The sequence below is a fragment of the Anopheles cruzii genome, chromosome 2 (genome assembly GCF_943734635.1).
Source record: "Anopheles cruzii chromosome 2, idAnoCruzAS_RS32_06, whole genome shotgun sequence".
NCBI classification, from domain to species: domain Eukaryota; kingdom Metazoa; phylum Arthropoda; class Insecta; order Diptera; family Culicidae; genus Anopheles; species Anopheles cruzii.
In genome coordinates, this window is record NC_069144.1 from 57679684 (window position 1) to 57702029 (window position 22346).

General features: G+C 52.1%; 4 protein-coding genes and 1 pseudogene across 7 annotated transcripts; 2 read left to right on the forward strand and 3 right to left on the reverse strand.

The window, feature by feature from the left end:
* Positions 1–1560: 1560 nt before the first annotated feature.
* Positions 1561–3354, reverse strand: LOC128267074 (myoneurin-like). Its single transcript, XM_053003865.1, has 4 exons — positions 3323–3354; positions 3130–3262; positions 2600–3061; positions 1561–2539 (listed from the first exon to the last, which is right to left on the reverse strand). Exons 1-4 carry the CDS (start codon positions 3352–3354, stop codon positions 1754–1756), a joined length of 1413 nt encoding a protein of 470 aa, XP_052859825.1. The 3' UTR covers positions 1561–1753.
* Positions 3355–3664: 310 nt separating this feature from the next.
* Positions 3665–5295, reverse strand: LOC128267076 (methyl farnesoate epoxidase-like). The gene is made up of 3 exons (XM_053003866.1): positions 5208–5295; positions 4470–5134; positions 3665–4408 (listed from the first exon to the last, which is right to left on the reverse strand). The coding sequence occupies exons 1-3, from the start codon at positions 5293–5295 to the stop codon at positions 3665–3667; spliced, it is 1497 nt and encodes a 498-aa protein (XP_052859826.1).
* A 1048-nt stretch (positions 5296–6343) lies between these two features.
* On the forward strand, positions 6344–7999 carry LOC128267077 (probable cytochrome P450 305a1; annotated as a pseudogene).
* Positions 8000–8477: 478 nt separating this feature from the next.
* LOC128277929 (probable cytochrome P450 305a1) lies at positions 8478–10769 on the forward strand. The gene is made up of 3 exons (XM_053016537.1): positions 8478–8865; positions 9233–9482; positions 9543–10769. The coding sequence occupies exons 1-3, from the start codon at positions 8778–8780 to the stop codon at positions 10711–10713; spliced, it is 1509 nt and encodes a 502-aa protein (XP_052872497.1). The 5' UTR covers positions 8478–8777; the 3' UTR covers positions 10714–10769.
* A 163-nt stretch (positions 10770–10932) lies between these two features.
* Positions 10933–22133, reverse strand: LOC128277928 (protein cycle). 4 transcript variants are annotated; one of them, XM_053016534.1, is made up of 11 exons: positions 16166–16406; positions 15310–16090; positions 14567–14758; positions 13732–13815; positions 13334–13664; positions 13139–13256; positions 12885–13067; positions 11982–12797; positions 11794–11910; positions 11493–11726; positions 10933–11429 (listed from the first exon to the last, which is right to left on the reverse strand). In XM_053016534.1, the coding sequence occupies exons 2-11, from the start codon at positions 15597–15599 to the stop codon at positions 11293–11295; spliced, it is 2502 nt and encodes an 833-aa protein (XP_052872494.1). In that variant the 5' UTR covers positions 15600–16090; positions 16166–16406; the 3' UTR covers positions 10933–11292. The 4 variants fall into 4 exon arrangements, with proteins under 4 accessions (XP_052872494.1, XP_052872496.1, XP_052872495.1 ...); XM_053016536.1 differs by lacking the exons at positions 15310–16090; positions 16166–16406 and adding an exon at positions 21333–22133; XM_053016535.1 differs by lacking the exon at positions 15310–16090.
* Positions 22134–22346: the final 213 nt, after the last annotated feature.

A 22346-nucleotide genomic window follows, 5' to 3' on the forward strand; every position in this document is an offset into this window, starting at 1 on the left:
TTTTGTTTCCGATTCCCTTCACTTTCCTATGTATCTCCGTTATCCATTACTACCACACCCTAGCCCGAGGACGGCTACTAGAGCCACTAGAGAAGGGCGTTAGGTTACTACTACTTAATAGCGTTGGTTTTTGTTTTACTCCTTTGTCTTCGTTCTTCGTTTTGTAATAAAAGTCGTTAGTAATAAATAAAGAAACAAACACATCGCATTGCGTCGCCGCAATCCGCGGCCAGCGTCATGGATCGTGGGAGCGTGATGGAGGCGCCCCTGGCAAAGGGTGGAAAGAACCGGGCCTGGCCCTCGGGCAGCATGCTGCAGCCCGCCCCTCGCGGTGCGGTGCCGCCGGGTGCTCTTATTAGGAAGGATGCAACGAAACGATAGCTTTAGCGTGTGTCTCCTGTTTTATTTTCTTTTAGAGTGACACGAGTGTGTCTCTGGGCACAAGCGAGCGTTCAACAAAAGTGAGAAACTTAAATAACCAAACATGAAACTCGAAGAACGCTACCGAACCGCGCGACAGGGGTCGGTCGAGTCGGGTCGGTGCTGTGCAAACAACAGAAATCCGTCTCAGAAGCAGTATGGCGAAAGCGATAGCTTAGCTGTCCTAGCTGGCCCAAAAAGGTACAAGTAGTGGTGGCACTCAACTAGGATACTCGGCAGCGAGTACACGCGAATTCTGTACATTGTTTTCCGGTGTGTTTTCTTTCGTTTTTGGGTACCACATTAAATAAGGTAACTGTTAAGTTTTCGGTGGTAACATTGCAGAGTATATATATTATACATAAAGCGCATGAGCATAGTATAACAAATCAGTTGTAGAAACCATGTGAAGATGAATATATATACATATATACATATATACTTATACATATAGGCGAGTTAAGAAAATTGACACACAAAACACTCTCAACATACGACGCGACGGCGCGTTTGTGTGAAAGGTGGCCCCAGAACCTTACAGATGGCGGACACGTAGTGGTACACAAAAAACCGACACCGACAAAAGAAGAAAGAATTGAATTTTAGCTTCACTCTCGTATTACCATCTGTGACGAACTACTATCGATACACGCCCGTGGTCCTTGATCATCAACTGATCATTCAAAGGTAAAACCCATACTTTCTCCAACATCCCGAACCCGAACGATGCCGGCGTGATGCAGATGTTTAAAATAATTACAAACCACAAACAGATGGCGTACGAGCGCGCTTGCGAGTATATTTTAATTATGGAGTGTGAACTGTATACACGTTGAAAGCCGTTGAGAGATCGGAAAGCGGCGGATCATAATCAGGACAACAAACTGATATGTGGAGTGTGTAAAAAAAAGAAGAGTGCGAACGATGGACAGGGGTTCGGCACGGAAGGCTAACAAAACAACTGGAGATACCATCAAAATACTTATTTTTAATTCATGTATTTAAAATACAACCAGACAAGAAGGTAATAAAGATGAAAAACAAGGTTTTCTTTTGCCATTCCTGAAGTTTTCACTTCCGATTTGACAGCCTCGTTGGAAAGCATGCTGCCCGATTAAAGTTTGGTGTTCGTGAGTCAATCTAGTAGTCATCAGTGCTATCCGCGCTGCGTGTGATTTAGTCCTTTATTTAAAACGTTAGGCGCGTGGCCGATTAAAATTAACCCTCAGTCGCATACAGTAAAATCTTTCTAGCTTGGCTTGATTTGTATACGTCATTTGTATGCTTCGTTCATTAAAATCTGTTTAAAAATATCGTCGCCCGGTGCTAGCCACTAGTCCAGTTTGTAGTTTTTCTTCTCGATGTGCGTCTTCAGGTGATCCATTAGCCCCTGCTGGCAGTAGTAAGCACTCATGCAGACGTGACAAATGTACGGTTGTTGGCCCGTGACCATTCGGATGTGCCTCTGTAGATGGTGCACGTCTACGAAGCACTTGGCACAGTGATCGCACCGTAGCGGTCGCTCGTCCGAGTGTAACCGCAGGTGATTCCGCAGGTTAGAGGTACTGTTGAAACGTTTACCGCACGTCTCGCACGTGTACGGCTTTTCGCCCGTGTGGACACGCAAATGTTTCTTCAGATTGCACTCCTGGTTGAAGCTTTTCGGGCACAGCTCGCACTGAAAGAGGCCCTGCGGCCCGTGGACGCGCAGGTGAGACTTCAGGTGCGCCTCACAGTAGAACGTTTTCTCGCACTGCTGGCAGGCGTACGGCTTTTCGCCGAGATGCTTCCGGATGTGGTACTTTAGGTTGTTGACCTGCACGAACGTCCGATCACAGTGCGGACACGGGTGCTGCTGTTCGATGCGGTGAAGGCGCATGTGCTCTCTCATATAAGCTACCGTCTTCCCGCACACCACGCACTGCTCCGGAATGGCCGCCTTCTTTGGTTGCCTCGTACGGCCCGCCGGCTTCCGTCGACCGCGCCCCGCTGACGGCGTGGCCGTACGTTGCTTCGCGTCACTTTCGACCTCCTCCAGAGCTTCATCCGAACTATCGCTCGTGGTCGCCGACTCTGCGCTGGGTAACTCGGCTTCCGAGACCGACGATGGTTCACTGTCCTCGTCCAGCGAGGACGATGCTTTCACCGTTTTCCGTTTTCGTTTATTCTCCTTGCCTACCTTCAGTGGCAATTCCTCCGCTTCTTCGCTCGATGCATCGTTCTGATCCGCCGATTCGATCGAATCGTTTGACGCAGACGAGTCCGAATCCCGTGAATCCGATCCTGATGCGCTGGAAGACGTAGCGCGACGAGCTCTAGCACGTGACGTGCTGGCTTTTCTTTGGCCACGGCCCCTGCAGATGGATTGCCGTGCTCTGCGGCCCGTTTTATCACGCCGTACTCTGCTGACTCGCCTGCGAACGGGCACATCTTCTTCTATGGCCAAGCAATCTTGCTCTTCATCCGCGGCGAGTTCTATCGGATCGGACACATTCAGTGGATCGCTTTCGAGCGGTTCGGGGTCTAGTTCCGTTTTGATCACAAACTCTACCACCTTGGGTGGAGCGTTCACGTCGAACGCTTCGATCCGACGGTTGCACGGGGCACAGATTGGAGAAATTAAACCACAGACCGGGGTGACCTGACGGTGGAATAGGAAAAAGAGAATGAATGCTACGGTCGGCAGATGACGCACTTTCGCCAACGAACCTCCACACGGGTGCTTCGGTAGATTTTGTCCAGCATCTCCGTATCGTCGGCATTGCAGAAGATCGATTCCATCGGTCCAAATGTGGTTTCGCAAATTTTGCAACAATTCTCTTTCTTCACGAAAGGGCTGAAAGCAAAGAAAAACAAAAAATGCGATCACTGTAGCCCCCACATTAAACACGGGGTCGCTTACCTATCAAAATCAATTGCACGATTACTGCCCATTTTGGAAAGTTAACAAAACCCCCGGAACAATTTCAACATCAAAACAAACCGGTCCGTTGATTGTCAACAAACCAAGCACACGCACACAGAGACTTTTGACATTTCGAACGTTCGTTTTGACGTTTGACGTTTTGCATGCAATGCATTTGAAATGAAATCATTGCACGCAAAATGCTCGTTAAAATATAGTTTTGAATTATTCGATCTCTGCACCTACTTTACGCAACAATGAACAGAAGAAATAAAAAAGTCAAATGTGTATCTTTGAAAGTTTTGTATATTGTAGGTTCCCTCAGTCTCCATGGATACGTTACACCGCAATGCGTTCTTTAATGCGTACACGAAACGGATTGGGTGAAAGCGTAATCCCATCCATCCCTTCCAGTGGCGGCAGTGTGGTGTCCGCCGATTCGATCGAAAAACGATGGACGATGGCCGAGAAGAACAGAAAAACGGCCGGTTTGGCCAGGGCTTCACCCAGACATCGTCTCCGCCCCGCTCCGAATGGGATAAACACGTCGTGGTGCACCACCACACGATCACCGGTCTCGTTGAGAAACCGTTCCGGTCGAAAGGTGCCCGGGTCGGTCCAGTAGTCGGCGTCCATTTGGATCGAATAAAGCAGCGGCAGAATGATGGAGTCTTTCGGTATTCGATAGCCGCACAGCTCCACATCATCCATCGCACGGTGCACCAGTCCCACCGGTACAACGGTGGCTATCCGTTCCACCTCCAGGATGACGGCTTCCGTAAAGGGCAGTCTCGGTCGATCCTCGGACGTCGGTAACCGACCAGCACCGACCACCGCGTCCAGTTCTCGCTGAACTTTGCGCATCACGGCCGGATGGTGTAACATGTAAAGCAGCGCGAAACCAAGCACACTGCTGAGCGTCTCGATGCCGGCCTGGAAAAGGTCGAGACAAAGACTAACGAGCTGGGCATCGGAGAACGAGTCGTGATGCTCCCGACGTGCCATCTCTACCAGGTAGGCCGAGATCACACTATCCCGCCGATCGGGCGAGTGAGGATTGCTTCGAATCGATTCAATCGTTTCCTGTCGAGTGTAAAATAAAGGGATGTTAGGACCTCCAGGACATGCGTGGATCTCGTTGTACCTCTAGAAAGCCCCACAGGGGTTTCAGCAATCGCATCATGGGACCATAACCGGAGGCTTCCGGGCAGACGAATCGCAACCACGGGAACCGACTCAACGACCCACCGGACATATCGATCACGTGGAACGTCCTGTGGATCGCTTCGGCCAGCCACTTCAAGCGCACGTTCTCCAACTCGTACCGCTGGCCCGCCATCAGCACCCAAACCACGTTCAGCAGCGCGATATCCAGCGAACCGCTCATCGTGAAGATCTCGCCGGCTTCGGCCCGCACCCGGAAGTTCTCGATCAGCTCCTGCACCTCACGCTCGATGATCCGCACGAATTCGGACCGCCCCATACCGAGTTGCTTCATCGTGCGTACGGCAAACTTACGCTGCACTTCCCAGTCCGGTCCGTCGGTCATGGCGACACCGAGCCGTTGGCCAAACGAACGCATCCGGAAGAAGAACCCATCGGGCCGGCCGTCAAACTGCTCCTTGGCGTACATCGCACGGATCGCTTCCCGGCCCGACACCACAATAATGTGGTCCCGACCGACCCGAACCCCCACAATGCGCCCGTACTTGCGGCAAAGGGCCATCCACATCAGGTGGTAGAAGCCCAGCGTCCGGACCTTTTTCATCAGTGTCACACCACAGCCGATTAACGGGAACCACACCGGACCTGGGGACGATCGATCGTGTGATCCGTTTACTAGGGTTTACTCCAATGAAATGGCATGATTCCGGGGTCTTACCGGGTGGGAAGTGTTTGGGCTTTCGAACGTCCCAAAAGCAGTACAAAACCACGGCCACCAACAAGCCCACTGCCGTACCGTACCACATCCCGCAAGCACTGGGAGAAGAAATCGTTCACAGTTGATCTCGAGATTTGGGGATGCACACAAGAAGCGCCGACGGCGGGAACCACGTGACTGACGCCGGATGTCGGTCGGCAACGGAGCTTTATAGGTGGCATCCGTCCGTCGAACCGCGGTGCGGATGCTGCCGGCGTTTGTCATGTAAATTTCCGCGCTTCCAGTCCAGGTTGATCGGTTGATTTAAACCGAACCGAATGTGCCGGGCGCCGGTTCAAGCTGGAATTTATTTTTAGGCGCTCATGCTCGTCGATGCGCCCGCGCGGTCAGGAGGCTTCCGTGAAGTAAACAATTTGACTCTTTGACGGAAGCCCGGGAAAGAATGCTTTTGGATCTTATTTTCGGAACCCACCATCAGGCCGATGGTCACTCGCTACCCGTATAGTGTCGGTGTGAGGTAGGACCATTTGTTTGGATTGCAATCGTTTTGTTTGGATTCTACCATAACCTACTCCGTCGGAGCGTCGGATGAGGGACCGCAGGGTAAGGGCAGTCCGTGCGATGCACAGTCATGGTCATGGTACGATCAAGATACTACTTCCCGTTTCACAGTCTTCCTTTTCCAGCTTGGACCCCGCCCCGAAGACGACCGGAGCCAGTTCATTCATAAAACCAGAGATCAATGATTGTTTATCAATGAAGTTGCGTTTCGCTTGGAATAATTCTCAAATTCCAATCTGAACCCATAAAAGTAGGTGTGTTGTGTGTTTTAAAAATGCACTTTGAAGCCCACCTTCTGTCAAGTGTGAGTTGAATAAACTCAAACTAAAAGCATGATCAAGTAGTAATGATTCTTTGCGATCGATAATCACACCGATAAGCAACACGCCAGACAGTGTCGGGCTATCGAACCTAGTTGGTTTCGTAACCGACTCGCAACTACGCCACGCAATTTGCCACAAAGAATAGTTTAACCCTATTTAAGTGTACGTCAAACCCGTCCATTCCATCAGACGTACTTCTGTCTTGGGATACAGCAAAACAGCTTGGGCGATCAATTCAAGGGCCTTGTAACAATGATTGCAATCCTATTGAGCATTACTGTTTTGGTGTTGTGTCTTTACTTTCTTTTGAAGGCGTTGCTGCGCCCTGCTAGATATCCTCCAGGTAAGGTTATTTTCGCGTCACGCTGCCGTAGACGATCATTAAAATTGCTTCGCACCCTTAGGTCCCCAATGGCTCCCAATCGTTGGCAACACTCCGCAGATACGCAGAATGACGGGCCAAAATGGTGGCCTGTTGATCAACGTGTTCAACAAGCTGTCCGATCGGTACGGAAGCTCAGTGATCGGCTTGAAGCTGGGCCAGGAACGGTTCGTCGTTGGGTTGGCGTACGAAGACGTGAAGGAAATCCTCTCCAATGACGTATTCCTAGGAAGGCCGGACAATTTTTTCCTTCGGCTGCGCACCATGGGCACGAGGTAAGATGATACGGGTGATGGGCTGAACGGGTAAACGGTTATTAATGTTTCCTCTCCGAAGACTCGGCGTTACGTGCACCGATGGCGCATTCTGGAACGAGCAACGTAGTTTCGTAACACGCTACTTGCGCCGTGCAGGATACGGACAGGAAGCGATGCACGTTCAGATTCAGGCCGAGCTGGCTGAACTGTTGGGCGTTCTGAGCGATCGCTCCGGAGAACCCCTCTGGCCCTCCAGCATCCTGTCGATCAGCGTCATCAACGTGCTGTGGACCTTCGTGACCGGTGAACGAGTTCCTCGTGAGGACGATCGTTTGGTGCGTTTACTAAACTTACTACAGGAGCGCTCAAAGGCGTTCGATATGTCCGGCGGGACGCTCAACCAATTGCCCTGGATCCGCTTCCTGGCGCCCGAGTGGAGTGGTTACAATCTGCTGCGTCGGTTCAACGTGGAACTGAACGAGTTCTTTGCAACAACGATCGCCGACCACCATCAGAATTTTAGCGAGGAGAAAGCAACCGACGATCTCATCTACGCGTACATCAAGGAAATGCGTGATCGCAAGGACGATCCGGAATCGACGAACTTCCACCAACCTGCAGCTGACCATGGTCATACTGGACATGTTTATTGCCGGTGGGCAAACCACTAGCTCAACGCTCGATCTCGCCTTCATGATGATGATCATGCGGCCGGATGTGCAGCAGCTGGTGCACGAAGAGATCGACACCCAACTGGCACCGGAAGCCTCGCCACACTACGCCGATCGTACGAAGGTCCCGTATGTGGAGGCGTTTCTGCTTGAGGTCCAACGATTCTTCAGCATCGCATCGCTGAATGGGCCGAGGCGTGCCGTGCAGGATTGCACGCTCGGGGGATACCGAATCCCGAAGGACACCACGGTGCTGATGGGACTGCGCAACGTACACATGGACCCCGAGCACTGGGGCGATCCCGAAGTCTTTCGGCCGGAGCGTTTCTTGGACGGCGATCGTAACATCGTCAACACCGAGCGTCTGATGTCGTTCGGACTGGGCAAACGGCGCTGCCTCGGGGAAACGCTGGCCCGGTCCTGCCTGTTCACGTTCTTCGTCGGGGTGATGCGGCAGTTTTGTTTGTGCCGTGACCCGGAAGCCGATGGCGATGAAATGGCGCCCTCGATGACGCTGAAACCGGGCATTACTCTTTCGCCCAAACCGTACCATGTCGTTTTCCAGCCACGATCGTCAGCGGTTGATGAAACATATTAGAAAAGACAGACAAAGTAAAGATTTATGCAGTTCGGTTGCATCAAACCACAGGCGAGCTACGAGCCCCTAAAATCATACTTCACAATTGCGCCTAGATGTAGGCAATCGTGCGTTCATTTAATCACTTCATATAACCCAAAAACAGTTGCCAATTATTTGTGGCGCTATTTTGACCACAATTTCTTGTTAGTTTTCCAAAAAAATCACCTTTCTAGAACCTTTTGTAAAATGGAACATAATTTGAACATTACTTAAAATAAACAAGAACAATATTAATTCTGATTCTGATCGGCTTTTATTATATGAAAACCGTCCCACAACGCAGCCATTATCAGGCGCAACTATCAGCAATCGGCAGTCGGCGTGTGGAAATGCAACCCTGAAGCTGATTCATCGGAACACGAGTCGTCTAGTTGAATACGAGTCGTTTCGTGCGCGCGCTCGTGATCGGCTCAGTCTGCTCGGTGCATTTGGGGCGTGCGGTCAGCTCGTGAAGGGCTTCTAAAGAGACCGTCGGAGAGCCCCTTCAATCTGTGCGTGAACGTGAACCAGCCGGTGATCGCTTCCGGTATCACTCAAGGCACGCCAGTTTCCAGGCCGAGTCCTGAAAGGCGAAGATCAACCAGTACGCGCCCGTCACGCCCTCCACCAGTGTGGCCGTCTCGTATTGCGGAAGTCTAATTTCGATCGATTTCGGTGCGTTATGCAACAAAGAACCAATCGGCGCACGCTTTCCTCGTGCCACCGTGCGTCGTGACAACGGAGTCCGAGACCGAGAATGTTCGCCATTCTGCTGGCCGTGGCGGTGGCATTGTTGTGCGTTTATCTCATCAACGAATTTCGCCGCCCGGCCAACTATCCGCCGGGTAAGAAGAAGGGCCACCAACACGACCGACGCGGCTGATCGGCCGCGGAAGTGATAAGCAGCGGCGGCGAGTGCCGAGCTTCGCTATCGCGCACTCAGCGTTCTCGGTTAGACCTCGCGCGGTTGTAGTAGGATAGTTTTGGCCGCTTATCGCCGCGCATCCGACACCATCGACAGCGCGAGTTACGTAGAGCAATGCGATAGTGTGTGGCAGCGCGTCGCTTGTATCGGATTATTTATAGTCCGTCGGGGTTCGCGGAGGGGCACAATTCGTGTTTGCGCCACGCGCTCACAGGATCAGCTGATGCGTCGCTGAAACGATGCACCGTTCGACTTCTGATGGACATCTTCTCGCTCTCATTTTTTAGGACCCCCATGGCTTCCGGTGGTCGGAAACACGCCCTACATACGGCAGCTGGCCCGTCAGCACGGTGGTCAGCACAAGGCGTTCGAATTGCTGGGCAAAACGTACCGTAGTGATGTGATCGGGTTGAAGCTGGGCCGAGAGTACGTCGTCGTGGCCCTCAACTACGCGGCCGTTAACGAGGTGCACCGGAACGACGTGTTTGCCGGGCGGCCCGATAACTTCTTCATCCGCCTTCGTACGATGGGAACCAGGTAAGAAGCGTGCGCAATCCGATAAAGTGTTTTAATGACGCTCCGATTCGCCGTTTGCAGATTGGGAGTGACCTGTACGGATGGGCCGTTCTGGGTGGAACATCGCAGTTTCGTGACGCGCCATCTCCGGCAGGCCGGTTACGGTCGGCAGCCGATGCAGGTGCAGATTCAGAACGAGCTGAACGAACTGGTGGACATCATTCGGGGAGCCGAGCAACGGCCAATCTGGCCCGCCAGTAGCCTTTCGATCAGTGTGATTAATGTTCTGTGGACGTTCGTGACCGGCAGCCGGATACCGCGCGATGACGATCGGTTGCGGCGATTGCTCAAGCTGCTGCAGGATCGCTCCAAGGCGTTCGATATGTCGGGTGGCGTGTTAAGTCAGTTACCGTGGCTTCGCTTCTTGGCGCCCGAGTGGAGTGGCTACAATCTGCTGTGTCGCTTCAACACGGAACTGAACGAGTTCTTTGCCACAACGATCGCGCAGCACCATCGGAATTTTAGCGACGCGAAAGCAACCGACGATCTCATCTACGCGTACATAAAGGAAATGCGTGACCGCCGGGATGACCCGCAGTCCACGTTCACCGATCGCCAGCTAACGATGATCATCCTGGACATCTTCATTGCCGGAGGGCAAACGACGAGCACCACGCTCGATCTCGCCTTCATGATGATGATTGTACGGCCCGACATTCAGGCACGGGTTCGCACGGAGATTGACGGTGCCCTTCGACCGGATGAACTGCCACAGCAAGCCGATCGCTCGAAGCTCCCGTACACCGAAGCGTTTCTGCTGGAAGTGCAGCGCTTCTTTCACATCGTGCCCGTGAGCGGCCCCAGGCGTACGCTGGCCGATTGTAGCCTCGGTGGGTACCGCGTGCCCAAGGACACCACGGTGCTGATCGGACTGAAAACGGTTCACATGGACCCGGAATACTGGGGAGATCCGGAAGAGTTCCGCCCCGAACGGTTCCTAGGTGCGTCCGACGGACAGACACACGGGGGACACACGGATCGGTTGATGTTCTTTGGCATCGGCAAACGTCGCTGCCTCGGGGAAACGCTGGCCCGTTCCTGCCTGTTTACGTTCTTCGTCGGGGTGATGCAAAAGTTCGATCTACTCCGACCGACCGCCGGCGGGGCGTCGATGGAACCATCGATCGTGCTAAACCCGGGCATAACGCTGTCCCCGAAACCGTACGAAGTTGTGTTCCGGCCCCGCTACTAGGGAGAGAGTTTTGTACATTATCTGCGTAGCATATACAGTATATTGTTTGACTCTTCCATTGTTTTATTAGAACCCAGTGCGGAAAGAAAAGGAACGAAATAATAAATGTCTTGCCGTTGCCGTTTCAAATGAATCTTTCTCCAGAGATGCTTAATGATGGGAAGTTGCATACCTTTAGGCGCTTTCAAGTCTAGTTAATAATCTAGTTTGCAATCCAAATACTTGATGGATCATCCTATATTTATTTCTCATCGTTTGGCATTTTGTACACATGTTGTTTTCGTTTTTCTAATGTAGCCTTAAAATATACACCCATCACAGTGCACCGTTAGGAATCATTTACTCTTACACCTTAGACTGCTTCTCCGCTAATCGTATCGCTTCGTTGATAGGTGGCCCATCGTCAGGTGCGTGACCTCAACTGTAGGCGCTTGGAAAACTCTATGTACAAGACATTCTGCCCCGGGTCCTCCTAGACAACCCCGCCTGGTATATGGTAACTATCCGTTGCCCGAACGTACTCGTTCATCACGATCATAGCCTTGAAGAAAATGCACTGCATGCGTAGTCCCCGTGTGTCTACGGAAGGGGCCACGGGAGGCCCGAAAAATCGACCGGTCCACCGAGTCCGGCGTCAGCCTCCAGGAGACTCATAATCACAGCCATGGCCGCCTCATCGTTCCCGTCGGTGCTGCTGACCTGCGCTTGGGACACATCTGCAAAGAACAGCAGAAGTAGAAAAGACAGCACCAAACGGGTGTCTCCCCCAAGGTCCTTACCGTGCTCGGGACTCAAGAGAGCGCTCGTCTGCACATGTCCGTAGCCGGGAAGGGTCCCGTTTATCCGTGGTGTCACCACGCCCGACGGAACGACCGGAATCGACGAGGGAGAAACACCACTCGACGCGTTCAGACTGTGCTCGCCCGAGGTGCCATCGTTCGAATGGGTCGCCTCCGACAGGACCGAGCTGAAGGCGGGCTGCAGCGTTGGTTCGTTCGGATTGGGACTACTCTCTGCGGAAGGTACGTTATCCGCTTAGAACTGGTGCCCTTTGCCCGTGCAGCCGTAACAATTACTCACCCGAGGAGGAGTCACCCAGCCGCCGCTGATGATCCAACACTTGTTCCGCGATCTGACGCCCAATTTTGCTCGCCTCCACGTGCGAGTTGATCATTCGTTGTATCTCCCGGCCGTTGGCTGTCCAAAAAAACGAAACCAAGAAACTGTAGACCATTACCCTTAAGCTGGAGACTGCAGCAAACACTTACAGTGGTTGAAAAACTCGTACCCAACGTTCGGTTGGCCACCGGGTCGCCCCGTCGCACCGGACGCTTCGCTCGTTCCGTCAGCCAAATCGGTCCCGTACCCGCCGGTCCCATTGCGAGCCGCACCGTCGCCGGCCAGCTCCGACAGGATGACGTTGTTCTTCGCGATCAGATACTCGATGTCTTTCGTCCACGGATTGCGAAACGATTTCCACTCGCTCTGGAGCCGCACAAAGCCGGACTCTTTGGTGCGCAACCGGTACACGGAGGTCGTGACACACTGGGTGCCCTGTAGAGCCGCCTTGTGTGACTCGGCCAACGCTGGAATGTCCTCAGGATGATAATATTCGTACATACTGGTCCCCAGCAGTTCCTGGGGCAGAAACCCGAGAACGAGCGTTGCCCGTTGGTCCACGAACAGGAACTTGCCGTCCATCGCGTGCCGTGAGATGAACTGTACGTTGCGTAGGTTCGGAATGTTGCTCCCACCGACGGCCGGTTTGCCAACGCCCCCGGACGTTCCGTTACTGGTAGACGTCACGTTGCCGTTGCCCGTGCTTGAGGAGGGCCCTCCATTTCCGGTGGATCCATTGCCGGTACCGTTGTCACTCGGTCGCTGTAACGCTTGCCCTGCACCACCACCCGTGTGTTGGCTCGCCGCAAGGCTGCAGAGGTTGGGCTGTACACGACCGACGGCCACCAGGCAGCTGAGGTTGCAGGAGTCACCCTCACCGTCCGTTTCGTTCTCCTCCAGCCCGATCTTGGCCGGTGCCCACGATTTCAGGTACCCGGTGCACTGTATCACCGAATATTTCTTGTCTGCCGAGTAAAACCGAGGAATCCGCATCCTTTATTACAGGACACCTCAAATACCGAGGAATTCGTGCGCCACGAACGGGCACTTACCGGAATTGATCTGCTTTTTGCGCCGGTGACACACGGTCGAGCTGGCCACATTGTTGGCCGTGTCCGTTTCCTCCTTGATCTGGACGTTCGCCTTGCACTTCATGCGACAGAAGAAGGAACGGCGGGCACCGGGACACAGTCGCGTCACACCCTGCGGTACGTCCGTCTTCACCGGAAGCATCGCTGTCACAGCGGAAAAAGGGACATCGTTCAATTTTAAATTTATACAACATTTAAACAATTTCGAAACTCACTTTTTGCGTCGATCAGCCGTTCCCGGGGACTGAGATCGGACGAGGATAGCTGTTCCTTCACCTTCGCCACGTCCTTCGGATGCAGGATGTCGAACCAACTCTGTCCCAGCAGATCACCCTTTTGAGGAGAGACAGAAATCACCTTCAGACTTTCGGAGTCGGCGTAGATAGACCCTCTTGAAGAGCTCAACCAACCTGCGAGTAGTTCAGTACGTGCGAAACGGACTCGGAAACGTACAGGATACGGCCCCGATCGCACCCGACCACGAACAGGAAGCCTTCGGCCGCCTGCAGGATCAGCATCTTGAGCTCCTGGTCGGACAGAAAGGCCGGTTTGTAGTGGCCTTCCGTGTACGAGTGAACTGCGCCACGGATTGTCTTCAGGTGCTGCACCGCCATCCGCAGCACCGTCAGCTTGTCCAGCTTTCGGGACATCGCGTGGCACATCGGTATCATCGCGGACAGTTCGGTGATGTAGGTGTTCATCTTGTCTCGCCGTCGCTTCTCGATTTCGCTGTGGTTTTGTCTGCAAAAAGGAATTGTTTAGCATCGATTAATGCGCTGCTGTGCCGTGCTGGAGGCTCCCAACGTACTTCTTGCTCTCGTCGGCCGTCCTGACGGATTTGGAATCATCGCACGTATCATCCTCGATGTCGCTTGTGTCGCTGCAATGGGAACTAAAGACTACAATATTCAAACAGGCATCCTGACAGGCGGGTGCATCGATACGAAACGGTTCTTGTTGACGCTCGAGGTCTGGCCCTGATTATTTTTGGCGCGTTCGATTCCTTAAGCCAGCGAAAACCTCGCCACGCAACGAGCCGCAATCATTGCGCGTATCGCGCGACGACTCGCGACCGCGAATCCTTACGACTGCCGCCAACAGTTTCTGCGTTTAGCGGCAGCCCCGCAAATGGCATTACGTCAGAGGTGCCTGGCTTCCAGAGGTGTTCGAAAGTACCTTGCCACCCCAACTAAGGAGCCAAACGTTTTCGTGGGCTTCCGGTGGAAATTGTTTCCCCAAAACAAAAAAATCCCTCCCGCGATGCTGACGCTTCGAAAGAAATGTCGTCGGGTGACAGATTTTACATAATTATTAAATTAACACCACGCCACCCGGAGGGGAGCACCGGGATTCCATGGGGAAGACGGATCCACGGAGCCTGGTTGGTGACAATAGCGGCCACAACTCGCAGGGATCGTAGGGCTCCACGAAAGGATTCTTGTGCCGAGAACTTTCTCGCTTTGGAGAACGGCACTTCAAACGCTTGCAATTGGCATTGTTTTTCAGCAAATGTCACCTTGCCAGAGAGAAAGACTCCGCCGAACGGTTAACTCGTAGGACTTCACCAAAGCCAAACTTCTCCAAGCCAGGGCGTAAAGGTTAAATCTTGGGACGTTTTTCTTACGGACGGGGCGAGTACTTACTTGAACGAAAACTTTCGTTTGCGTGGCCCACTGGCTGCGGTCTGGTGGCCATGGTGATGGTGATGGTGGCCACTACTGGCCACCGATAGGGCGCTCATGTTGGTCACCGCCGACATCGTACCGGACAGCGAAGGATCGACCAGGAGCGAGGCATCCGGCCCGGTCATATGGTCATTCGGAACAGACGAGGAGCTGGAAATACAGACCGAAAGGACTTCGTTCAGTTGTTGGCAATTAATCACATCAAATTATTCTAAATGTAGTCAACAGAAGATTGCTTTTATCGTGTTTTGAACAACCGAAGCAGAGTAAATGATAACAAACATAAGGTTTAAATGGTTTAAAAAAATGGTGGTTTATTAATTTAGAAATCAATTTTTCGGATATAGGAAACAACTCTTATCAATAAAGTCTGCTACATTCAGCGTTATAATAGGGTATCTAATCCTAAATACCTAAATTATACCATATCCCAACGATGAGAATAAGTCTCTAATATGGGCCATATCTGCGTCACTGGCTAGCCGTGGCAATAACAAAGAGGTGTGTTAATTTAAAATTAAAGGGAAAGGATCACCGAACTACTGAATTATAAATTACCTTTCTCTTATTAAATAAACACTGTTGCAATGTGACTAAATCATAAAAGCAAAATCGAGCTACTAACTACAGCTGACCGCGTAACGAAAGCCAAAGCAGTATCAACACCAACTCAAGCAGCTTAACGGCTGGTGAATATTTACTTGGCCGCTGGTGCGTGCGATGCTCCGAGCTCATAGAAAGCGTTATGGTGGTGATAGTTCGGTAGCAGGTCGCTCCCGCTGAGAACCGCGCTCGGTGCCATGTCCGCCGTGGCCGGAGCGGTCCTCTGTGGCTGGGAGGTGATCGACAGCGAGGACGACACCGTTACACCGAGCTCCGTCAGCTGGTGCGGTTTCAGCTCGTCCAGCGTGAGGTACTCGCGCTCATCGTCCGGCACCTGCAGGACGCGATTGTAGGGCATGTCTTGCAGTGAAAAGTTTCGGGCAACCATCTCGGCAAACGGATCCTTCGCAGTCAGCGATGGCGCAGACAGCAAACGAGCAAAGGATCCTTACAGTCACTGGTTGGTCATGACCGAATTGGATATCAACATCGCTTCAATCTTCCGTCGCTTAAATGGCTGAAGTTCGGCTGTCACACGCGAATCTCAAAATGAGGAATATTATCCTTTAAAGACCAAAGCATTTAATTCCTTTTTTGAAATTCACACAATTGCGCCCTTTAAAGCGATCACAGGGCGAGATTTTCTTCTGTTGAAGCCACTTGAAACTTTCTTCCACTCGGATGCATTCCCGGAACACAAACAAAGGATCATAATATACACACACCATATATTGCGCAACGGTCAACTGGACTGGTCAGCACGCTGGCCACAGGACGGAATCGGAACTACTGGAACGAGTGCTGTCGGAAAGCGGATTCCGTCCAGGAGCCACTAATTAGATTACGCAACCACCGGTGGCCTCGGGATGGCTTTCGACGCTGGACGAGGTCAGGAACGAAGCGAAAATCAATCAATCGCACCACTCGGCCACTAGTAAACATAATATACACCACCTGCATATCGCTGAAACGGCATCGCTCGTGTTGTTCAACACACAAACGCTAGTATCCTGCGGAGGTTGGCTACTCGCGCACCGGACGAAAAGGCATCAACCGAACGGGAGACTTAAACCACATCGCAGCAACGAACCCACCGTACGTCACGGGCCGCGGTGGGGGGGGACACAAGCGGGCGCCACAAACCACAAAACACACGGCACGGCACACACGGTTCGGCGGTTCGTCACCCGAGGACCGCCATCGAACGACTGGACGCACTCCGAGCGCCCGCCAGGCACTTTTATAAGCCGGTGCGCCGAACAACCGAAGCCCTGGTGGTGGCTCGTGAGAGACAGAGAGAGAGTACCATTCGTCGGTTGGCCCCATCGGACCCGACCGAAGACCGGAAGCCCGGCCCCACGATTGCGGTGATGGCGAATGGATATCCTTTCTACTGAACGTGGCCATCACGCGGGTGGAGCGTCTACAGTGCGCTGCGGATTTGGAATGCAACGGCCAGGATCGGTTTTATTAGCTCCAGTCCATCCAGCAAATCATGTGCTTTGCCTACACCAAGAAACGGAACAACTAATAATAATAGTAACGCATTGTATAAAATGTCCATAGAAAGAATGTTCAAGAGTAATAAAATAATGGTTCGCGCCACAGTCGACTATCGCTGTAAGAGAAGGATTCCGGAAGGGGAATCTGTGGAACCACCAAAACGAGCAGGACGAACGCTTTATCCTAAGGCCAACCATGCTTGTGACCGGCGCTATAGGGAACTCACGCTCCGTTTGGCCACAACCGCGAATTACGGAGCGAAGGTCTACCTATCGGAAGGACTGTTAGTTGTCCTTGCAAATCTCCTCCGACTCATCTGGGCGAGTTGGCCGAAGCAACAAGTTGTCCCTCGCGGAAACAATTCGCTACACAGATTCCAGGTTGCTGTGATCTGAAACAACGATTCACTCGCCACTCGGTTACGCAACCAGATCAAGCTTACCGCTTTACCGACTTTACCATCGACGACGGAAACAAGTATCGGTGGTTGCGGATGACGGTCGTGATGTAATAATTCTCTTCCCTCCGGTGGCTGCGAGCTCATCAATACGTCAACCCGTGGGTCGAATGACTGAGGATTTCGTCCTTCCAAAGAGCCGACCGACTGGAAGTAGAGTTATTGCATGTGACAGCTCTGTGGCTGTCGGGTGCCGGGAAGTCAGTCATAGAGGAACCTCCGGTTGAAGCTATAGTTAAAGAGGCCATTTCACCGAGATTTTAATGAATAAAGAACAATCAACCGGCCGGCCACGTCACGCTCGGTAGCGAATTAAAACCGCATTAACAACCGATTCAATCCAACGGCATCATTATTTCGTCTGCCTTCAATCCGGCCTGCCCGAATCGGAGGGCGCATCTCCGTGGTCAACGGTCCGCCCGATCCGCTGGTGGCCATTATTTTGGAATTAGCATTGAAGCACCGATTGTTCATCCGGCCGAGCCGCCGACCCGTTGATTTGTCTTTTCGGGCCGAACGGGTTTGCGGTCATGTTTTATGGATGCTCCCCGCTCGGGATGCTAATCCGATGGAAATCCTCTGGCGGACCGGTCATCGACACCCCGCACGGTGTGTGTGGTGCCGTGAATCGGGATTTCGGTCATCCCCGCGCTATTAGCATGTGCATATCTTAGCTGGGCCGAGCAACGCCACGGTGCCGTCGGAAGTCTAGAAGTTTCTCGTCACAAACGCCTGGAGAACGCCCTCCGTGGACGTCAAACGGAAATCGAGAAGGTGTTCGGCATCGGGAGACAGGAATCACGGGCAGAGAGAGAGAGAGAGGTTAATAACACCCGATAGCACCCGGTCGGTGTAGCATTTCTGGGCGAGCATCGAAGTGCGTTAATTAGGAGCCTTCTTTCCGGGCTCGGCTTTCATTTCAATTATCGCACCGCGGAACCACGGAGCGTGGGTCTCCCCTCAGTGGCCAGTTTTATTTACTTCACAAACGGACGGAGCAGAATCGGACGGATTGATGTGATTCAATTTTTGTAACACGCTGGGACTTTAAGGAACAGCCCAACTTCCAATCTCAATCCATCGGCCATCGTTGTACGGCTTGTCAAATATTTGTCAGCCACAGACCGGGCCCCTAACCTGAGCCAGCTCTGGTCGCCCATCGATAATCGGTCTGGTTCCGCTCACTGGTCTCCGGCGCTGTCAGACCGGCGCTCCCCTCAGTCGCTGAAAACTTTCTTTTCCTTTTCCCGAAAAGCCCTATAAAAAGGTACACAAGACGAATGGTTCTGTGCAATTTTAACCCGTCACGAGCAGAAGACGCCAATGGTACGAGCCGTACGAACCTGTACGGCATCCCTCGCATCTCAGATCCCAGACCGCGCGCGGCAGTAGGTTAATGCTTTCCCGTCCCCAACTTTGGTCCTTGTGCGCTCAAGGATGTGAAATTATTTGTTTTCCTCTCGAGCCGTGGAATGGGACTATGATTACGACACTGGATCGGCTCCGATTCCCTTCGTCGGAACCGCTTGTAACGCCTCGACCGACCCCTTCCGCATAAATCCGTGTCCGTGAGTGCAGCTGCTCTGGGCCGGGGTCGTTAGTTTCGCTGCCTTTACATTTCTTTGCTTTTACACGAATAATTGGCTCAACAGGTGGCGTTTGACGCTACAAAGGAGTCAATTTGCTGCGTGACATGCACACGAAACGAAGGAAAATGGGATCAGTTGGGAAAAAGGCGACGATGTAATCTGGTTTTTCTTGTCTGGCCAGATGCATCTCCTTTCAACCTAGCGGAGAAGTAGCTAAAGTTACCGATGCATTCTTTGCAGTTGTACCAATGTTTCGAAGGATGACACGCTCTGTAATCACAGCTGTACACTCGGCTTGGAAGTTGACAAAATAAAATGAAATGGTTGGTTGGTAGTTCATTCGATTCGGTTCGCGAGAAGTTGAGACACGTTCTTTGGACGATATATTTTTTCATAAACTCCGCGCAATGGAAAAGTTTTAACAACCCCGACAGGCGATAATTTTTAATTAATCTATTCCCAAACGGCAATGCCGTAAAGTTCACTAGAGTGAAAAATCATCTTTCATAGTTTTCCTGTTTCCCTCTTGCGGCTCATGACGGACTGTGCTAATAAATACAGGTAACAATTAGACGGGCGCAAATGCTTATCAAACTGCGATGAAAACAAATTTCTCCTCCACTCCGATCCCGAAATGGCGACGCAAAAACGGTAATGAAAGAGCAAATAATCATGATCGGTAAACAGTGCCCATCATCCGGTGTCATAATAATTGTTGTCCCGATGATGGCTGATAAAAGTTGCCCACCGAACGCCCGCTACGGCGCGCACTGTTTTTCTTGCCATTTTTCTCGGCCGCAAAGGCGCGAGATAAGGAAAACAGCTCTCCGCCGTCGGTAGGTAAATATAGTGCAAGCGATCACAGCGACTCGGCGCGGGCTGGCCGAGGATTTTATGCACGAGCCAGCCAGCGATCGGTGCGGTTCCAGAACGACGCAAACGGGACCCGCGGCGAACGCAAATATTGATTACCCGGCCCGACCCGGCCACTTGAAGCGGCTTTAAACCGGTTGGCGAATTGCTGCCACGAGCGGCCACCACTCACACCGGAATCCGGTGCGGGGACGGTGAATGAATAGATAGAATGATGTTTAAAAAACTACTACGAGGTTGATCGATTGAGTACTTCAAAGTTGACCAAATTACCTCCCGGAAAATGCGAACTGTAAACAAACAATCCGTCACGCAACCCGTGACCGCCGTTCGAGGCTCCAGTTCGAGCGCTCGATGTCCACACGATCGGCACACGGTGTAACGGCCCGTAAAGCCCGTGGCGTGTGTGGCTTCGCAGCTCCACCAACACCACCACCACCAGGCGCCTCCACCGTTGGCCGTGAATTCCGTTTAGGGCGGGGGAGAAGCCGAAAAGGGCGCGGACGGGAAGAACACACGAGCGTCCTTGGACCGTGCAACTGATAATACGCTGCACGCGAACATCTTTTTGCGCGGCGCACTTTAGAACGTCAGTCAGTGCGCTGCACTTTCACGCACACCATCGCACGGGCTCGGGCGGATCACCGGCACCACGCCACTACTGGCCACTAATTGTTTTGATTCGCCGTTTTGCGCGCACCCGATTGTGTAATATTCGGAGTGCATCGGGAACTACTACCACCCTCTCTGGCCAGCCAGTGTGTTGGTGGAGCCGGTCGGCTGCTGGAAGCAAACGTGGCACCCGCGGGCACTCGGCCAAGTGATTCACCATTGCGGTTAGTGTACTTAAGCGAAGTCAATGTGTACTACGAATGGGGAAAAACGATGGCAACTTAGGAAAACAAATAAATAACAAGCCAGGAGGGGTTTTTGATCGAACGGACGACGTTCGGTGGAAGAAGTCTTCCTTACTTGAAACGACGACTATTATGTTGGTTTTGATCGGTCCAAACATGAATTGATCTTGATAGAAATGATGTCGGTGTAGCAACACCCTTTAAAGGGTGAACCGGTAATAGTTTATGTTTAGAATTAGATTTAGTAATCAGTAAACATATGAAATGTTATGATAATATGTACCGCTATTAGTTATGCTATTCATTGTATTGAGTAAATGGGAAGAGAAAAATTTCCACAGCGTTCTGGACGTTAAATTATTATTGATTTAAAATTATCGTTCCGGGGATGTTGACCGGTGCAGGTAAGCTTTAGTGAGTTACAACTTAAACGTAGGGCCAGGTTAAAAACCACTCATCTACCACCAATAACTGAAATTGTTTTCAAAGAATTCGACAAACCTCCGACGGTATGACGCAAGACAGCGCTGATTGTGTAACATTAATGAAATCATAATTAATTACACTTCATTGATTAAGTCAGTGGTCTGTCCAGTCCAGTCAGTGTGTGTGTGTGTGTGTTGCAAAAAGCCCCGTAATTATTCTGCCTTTTCCAACGACCCGTAGCTCATCGTTCCGCACTCGACTAAGGTGGCGCGCAATGGGCAAGTCAGGGAAGTCATTCAAGTCTCCCGAACCTACACCCCCGTTACGCGCCGTGTTTTGTGGCGCGAAATCGACTTCCTTTATTGGATGTAAACAGCGTTTATTTACGGTTGCGGACGAGCTGCAGTTCCACGTACCTTTGTGACCGCTGCACACGCAACTCACGACCCCGTCCCCGCGGGGCGCGGCGATCCGCTCCTTCAAGTCGCTATTTGTTTGGTGGATGCGGATATAGGAACCTCAGGGTCAATAGAACGACGCCGTGTGTTGTGTAATCAGCTTATCGTTACAACCGTTACACCAACACCAACTAGTGTGTTTGTGGAGCTGGAGAACTGGACAGATGACCGTTCGGAGCACCGACGGCAATTCGAAGCTCGCCCGACACTCTGTCACGCCACTAGACCTGCCCTCAAACGGGACATTGACAAACGCAAGATCGGCACTATCTTATCGGTTGCACTTCCGTTCGCCGTGCACTTCACTTTCTAGTTTTCTCCTCGTCTCTAAACAGCAACTGCATTAGAATTTCACTCTTTTTGCGCCGCTCACGAGTCCACAAGCGGCATGAGAGTGACCTTCACGACATCACCCTGAATCACACTCAACATTATTCCGTTCGGGGGACAGGCTCCAGCCGCTTATCGCTTGCCAGCCGCGTATGTTGCACATAATACCCAGAACCAACTGTTGCACTCACTGCGCCACGCTTCACTCGTACTTGAGGGATGTTGAGTCGAGAAAAGGCTTTCGGTGACCGCTTCCGGTTATCTAATCCGCGCGGAAGGCTTGAAATTGTTGAGCCAAGAACCCGACTGTGCTGAGTCGGCGAGCCAGCAAACGGCCGCGTCCGTCCGTCGTCGGCGCGTCCGATTTCAAGTTCACGGTAGCCACGCGACCCGCTTGCTTTTCGGGGTTAAGTTCAAGGCGCACTACGTGCATCCGTTTTCACCGACGCATCACTATTGTTTCCCACCTAGTGCGGGCCACTGCACGGGCCCCTGTTGCATCATCTGGCGACACAGCGCGGTGCCCTTCGCGGACGCATACAGACTCTCGATAGCCAAGCCACTCCAGCCAGCCAGCCGCGATCGCGTCTAATCACGATGGAAAAGGGCGCAAAAAAAGGCGAGAGGAAATAAATTAAACCC

Bases quoted from the DNA above. Each gene is read 5' to 3' on its own strand.
- LOC128267074 (XM_053003865.1), bottom strand. From the start codon at position 3,354: ATGGGCAGTAATCGTGCAATTGATTTTGATAG. The intron at 3,263-3,322 runs GTAAGCGACCCC...GTTTTTCTTTGC, and splicing joins CGTGCAATTGATTTTGATAG to TTTCAGCCCTTTCGTGAAGA. The intron at 3,062-3,129 runs GTTCGTTGGCGA...TTCCACCGTCAG, and splicing joins ACCGAAGCACCCGTGTGGAG to GTCACCCCGGTCTGTGGTTT.
- LOC128267076 (XM_053003866.1), bottom strand. From the start codon at position 5,295: ATGTGGTACGGTACGGCAGTGGGCTTGTTGGTGGCCGTGGTTTTGTAC. The intron at 5,135-5,207 runs GTAAGACCCCGG...GATCGTCCCCAG, and splicing joins GCCCAAACACTTCCCACCCG to GTCCGGTGTGGTTCCCGTTA. The intron at 4,409-4,469 runs GTACAACGAGAT...TACACTCGACAG, and splicing joins CCCTGTGGGGCTTTCTAGAG to GAAACGATTGAATCGATTCG.
- LOC128277929 (XM_053016537.1), top strand. From the start codon at position 8,778: ATGTTCGCCATTCTGCTGGCCGTGGCGGTGGCATTGTTGTGCGTTTAT. The intron at 8,866-9,232 runs GTAAGAAGAAGG...CTCATTTTTTAG, and splicing joins CCCGGCCAACTATCCGCCGG to GACCCCCATGGCTTCCGGTG. The intron at 9,483-9,542 runs GTAAGAAGCGTG...CGCCGTTTGCAG, and splicing joins CTTCGTACGATGGGAACCAG to ATTGGGAGTGACCTGTACGG.
- LOC128277928 (XM_053016534.1), bottom strand. From the start codon at position 15,599: ATGGTTGCCCGAAACTTTTCACTGCAAGACATGCCCTACAATCGCGTC. The intron at 13,068-13,138 runs GTGAGTTTCGAA...CCGCTGTGACAG, and splicing joins ACGGCTGATCGACGCAAAAA to CGATGCTTCCGGTGAAGACG. The intron at 11,430-11,492 runs GTAAGGACCTTG...TGTTCTTTGCAG, and splicing joins TCTCTTGAGTCCCGAGCACG to ATGTGTCCCAAGCGCAGGTC.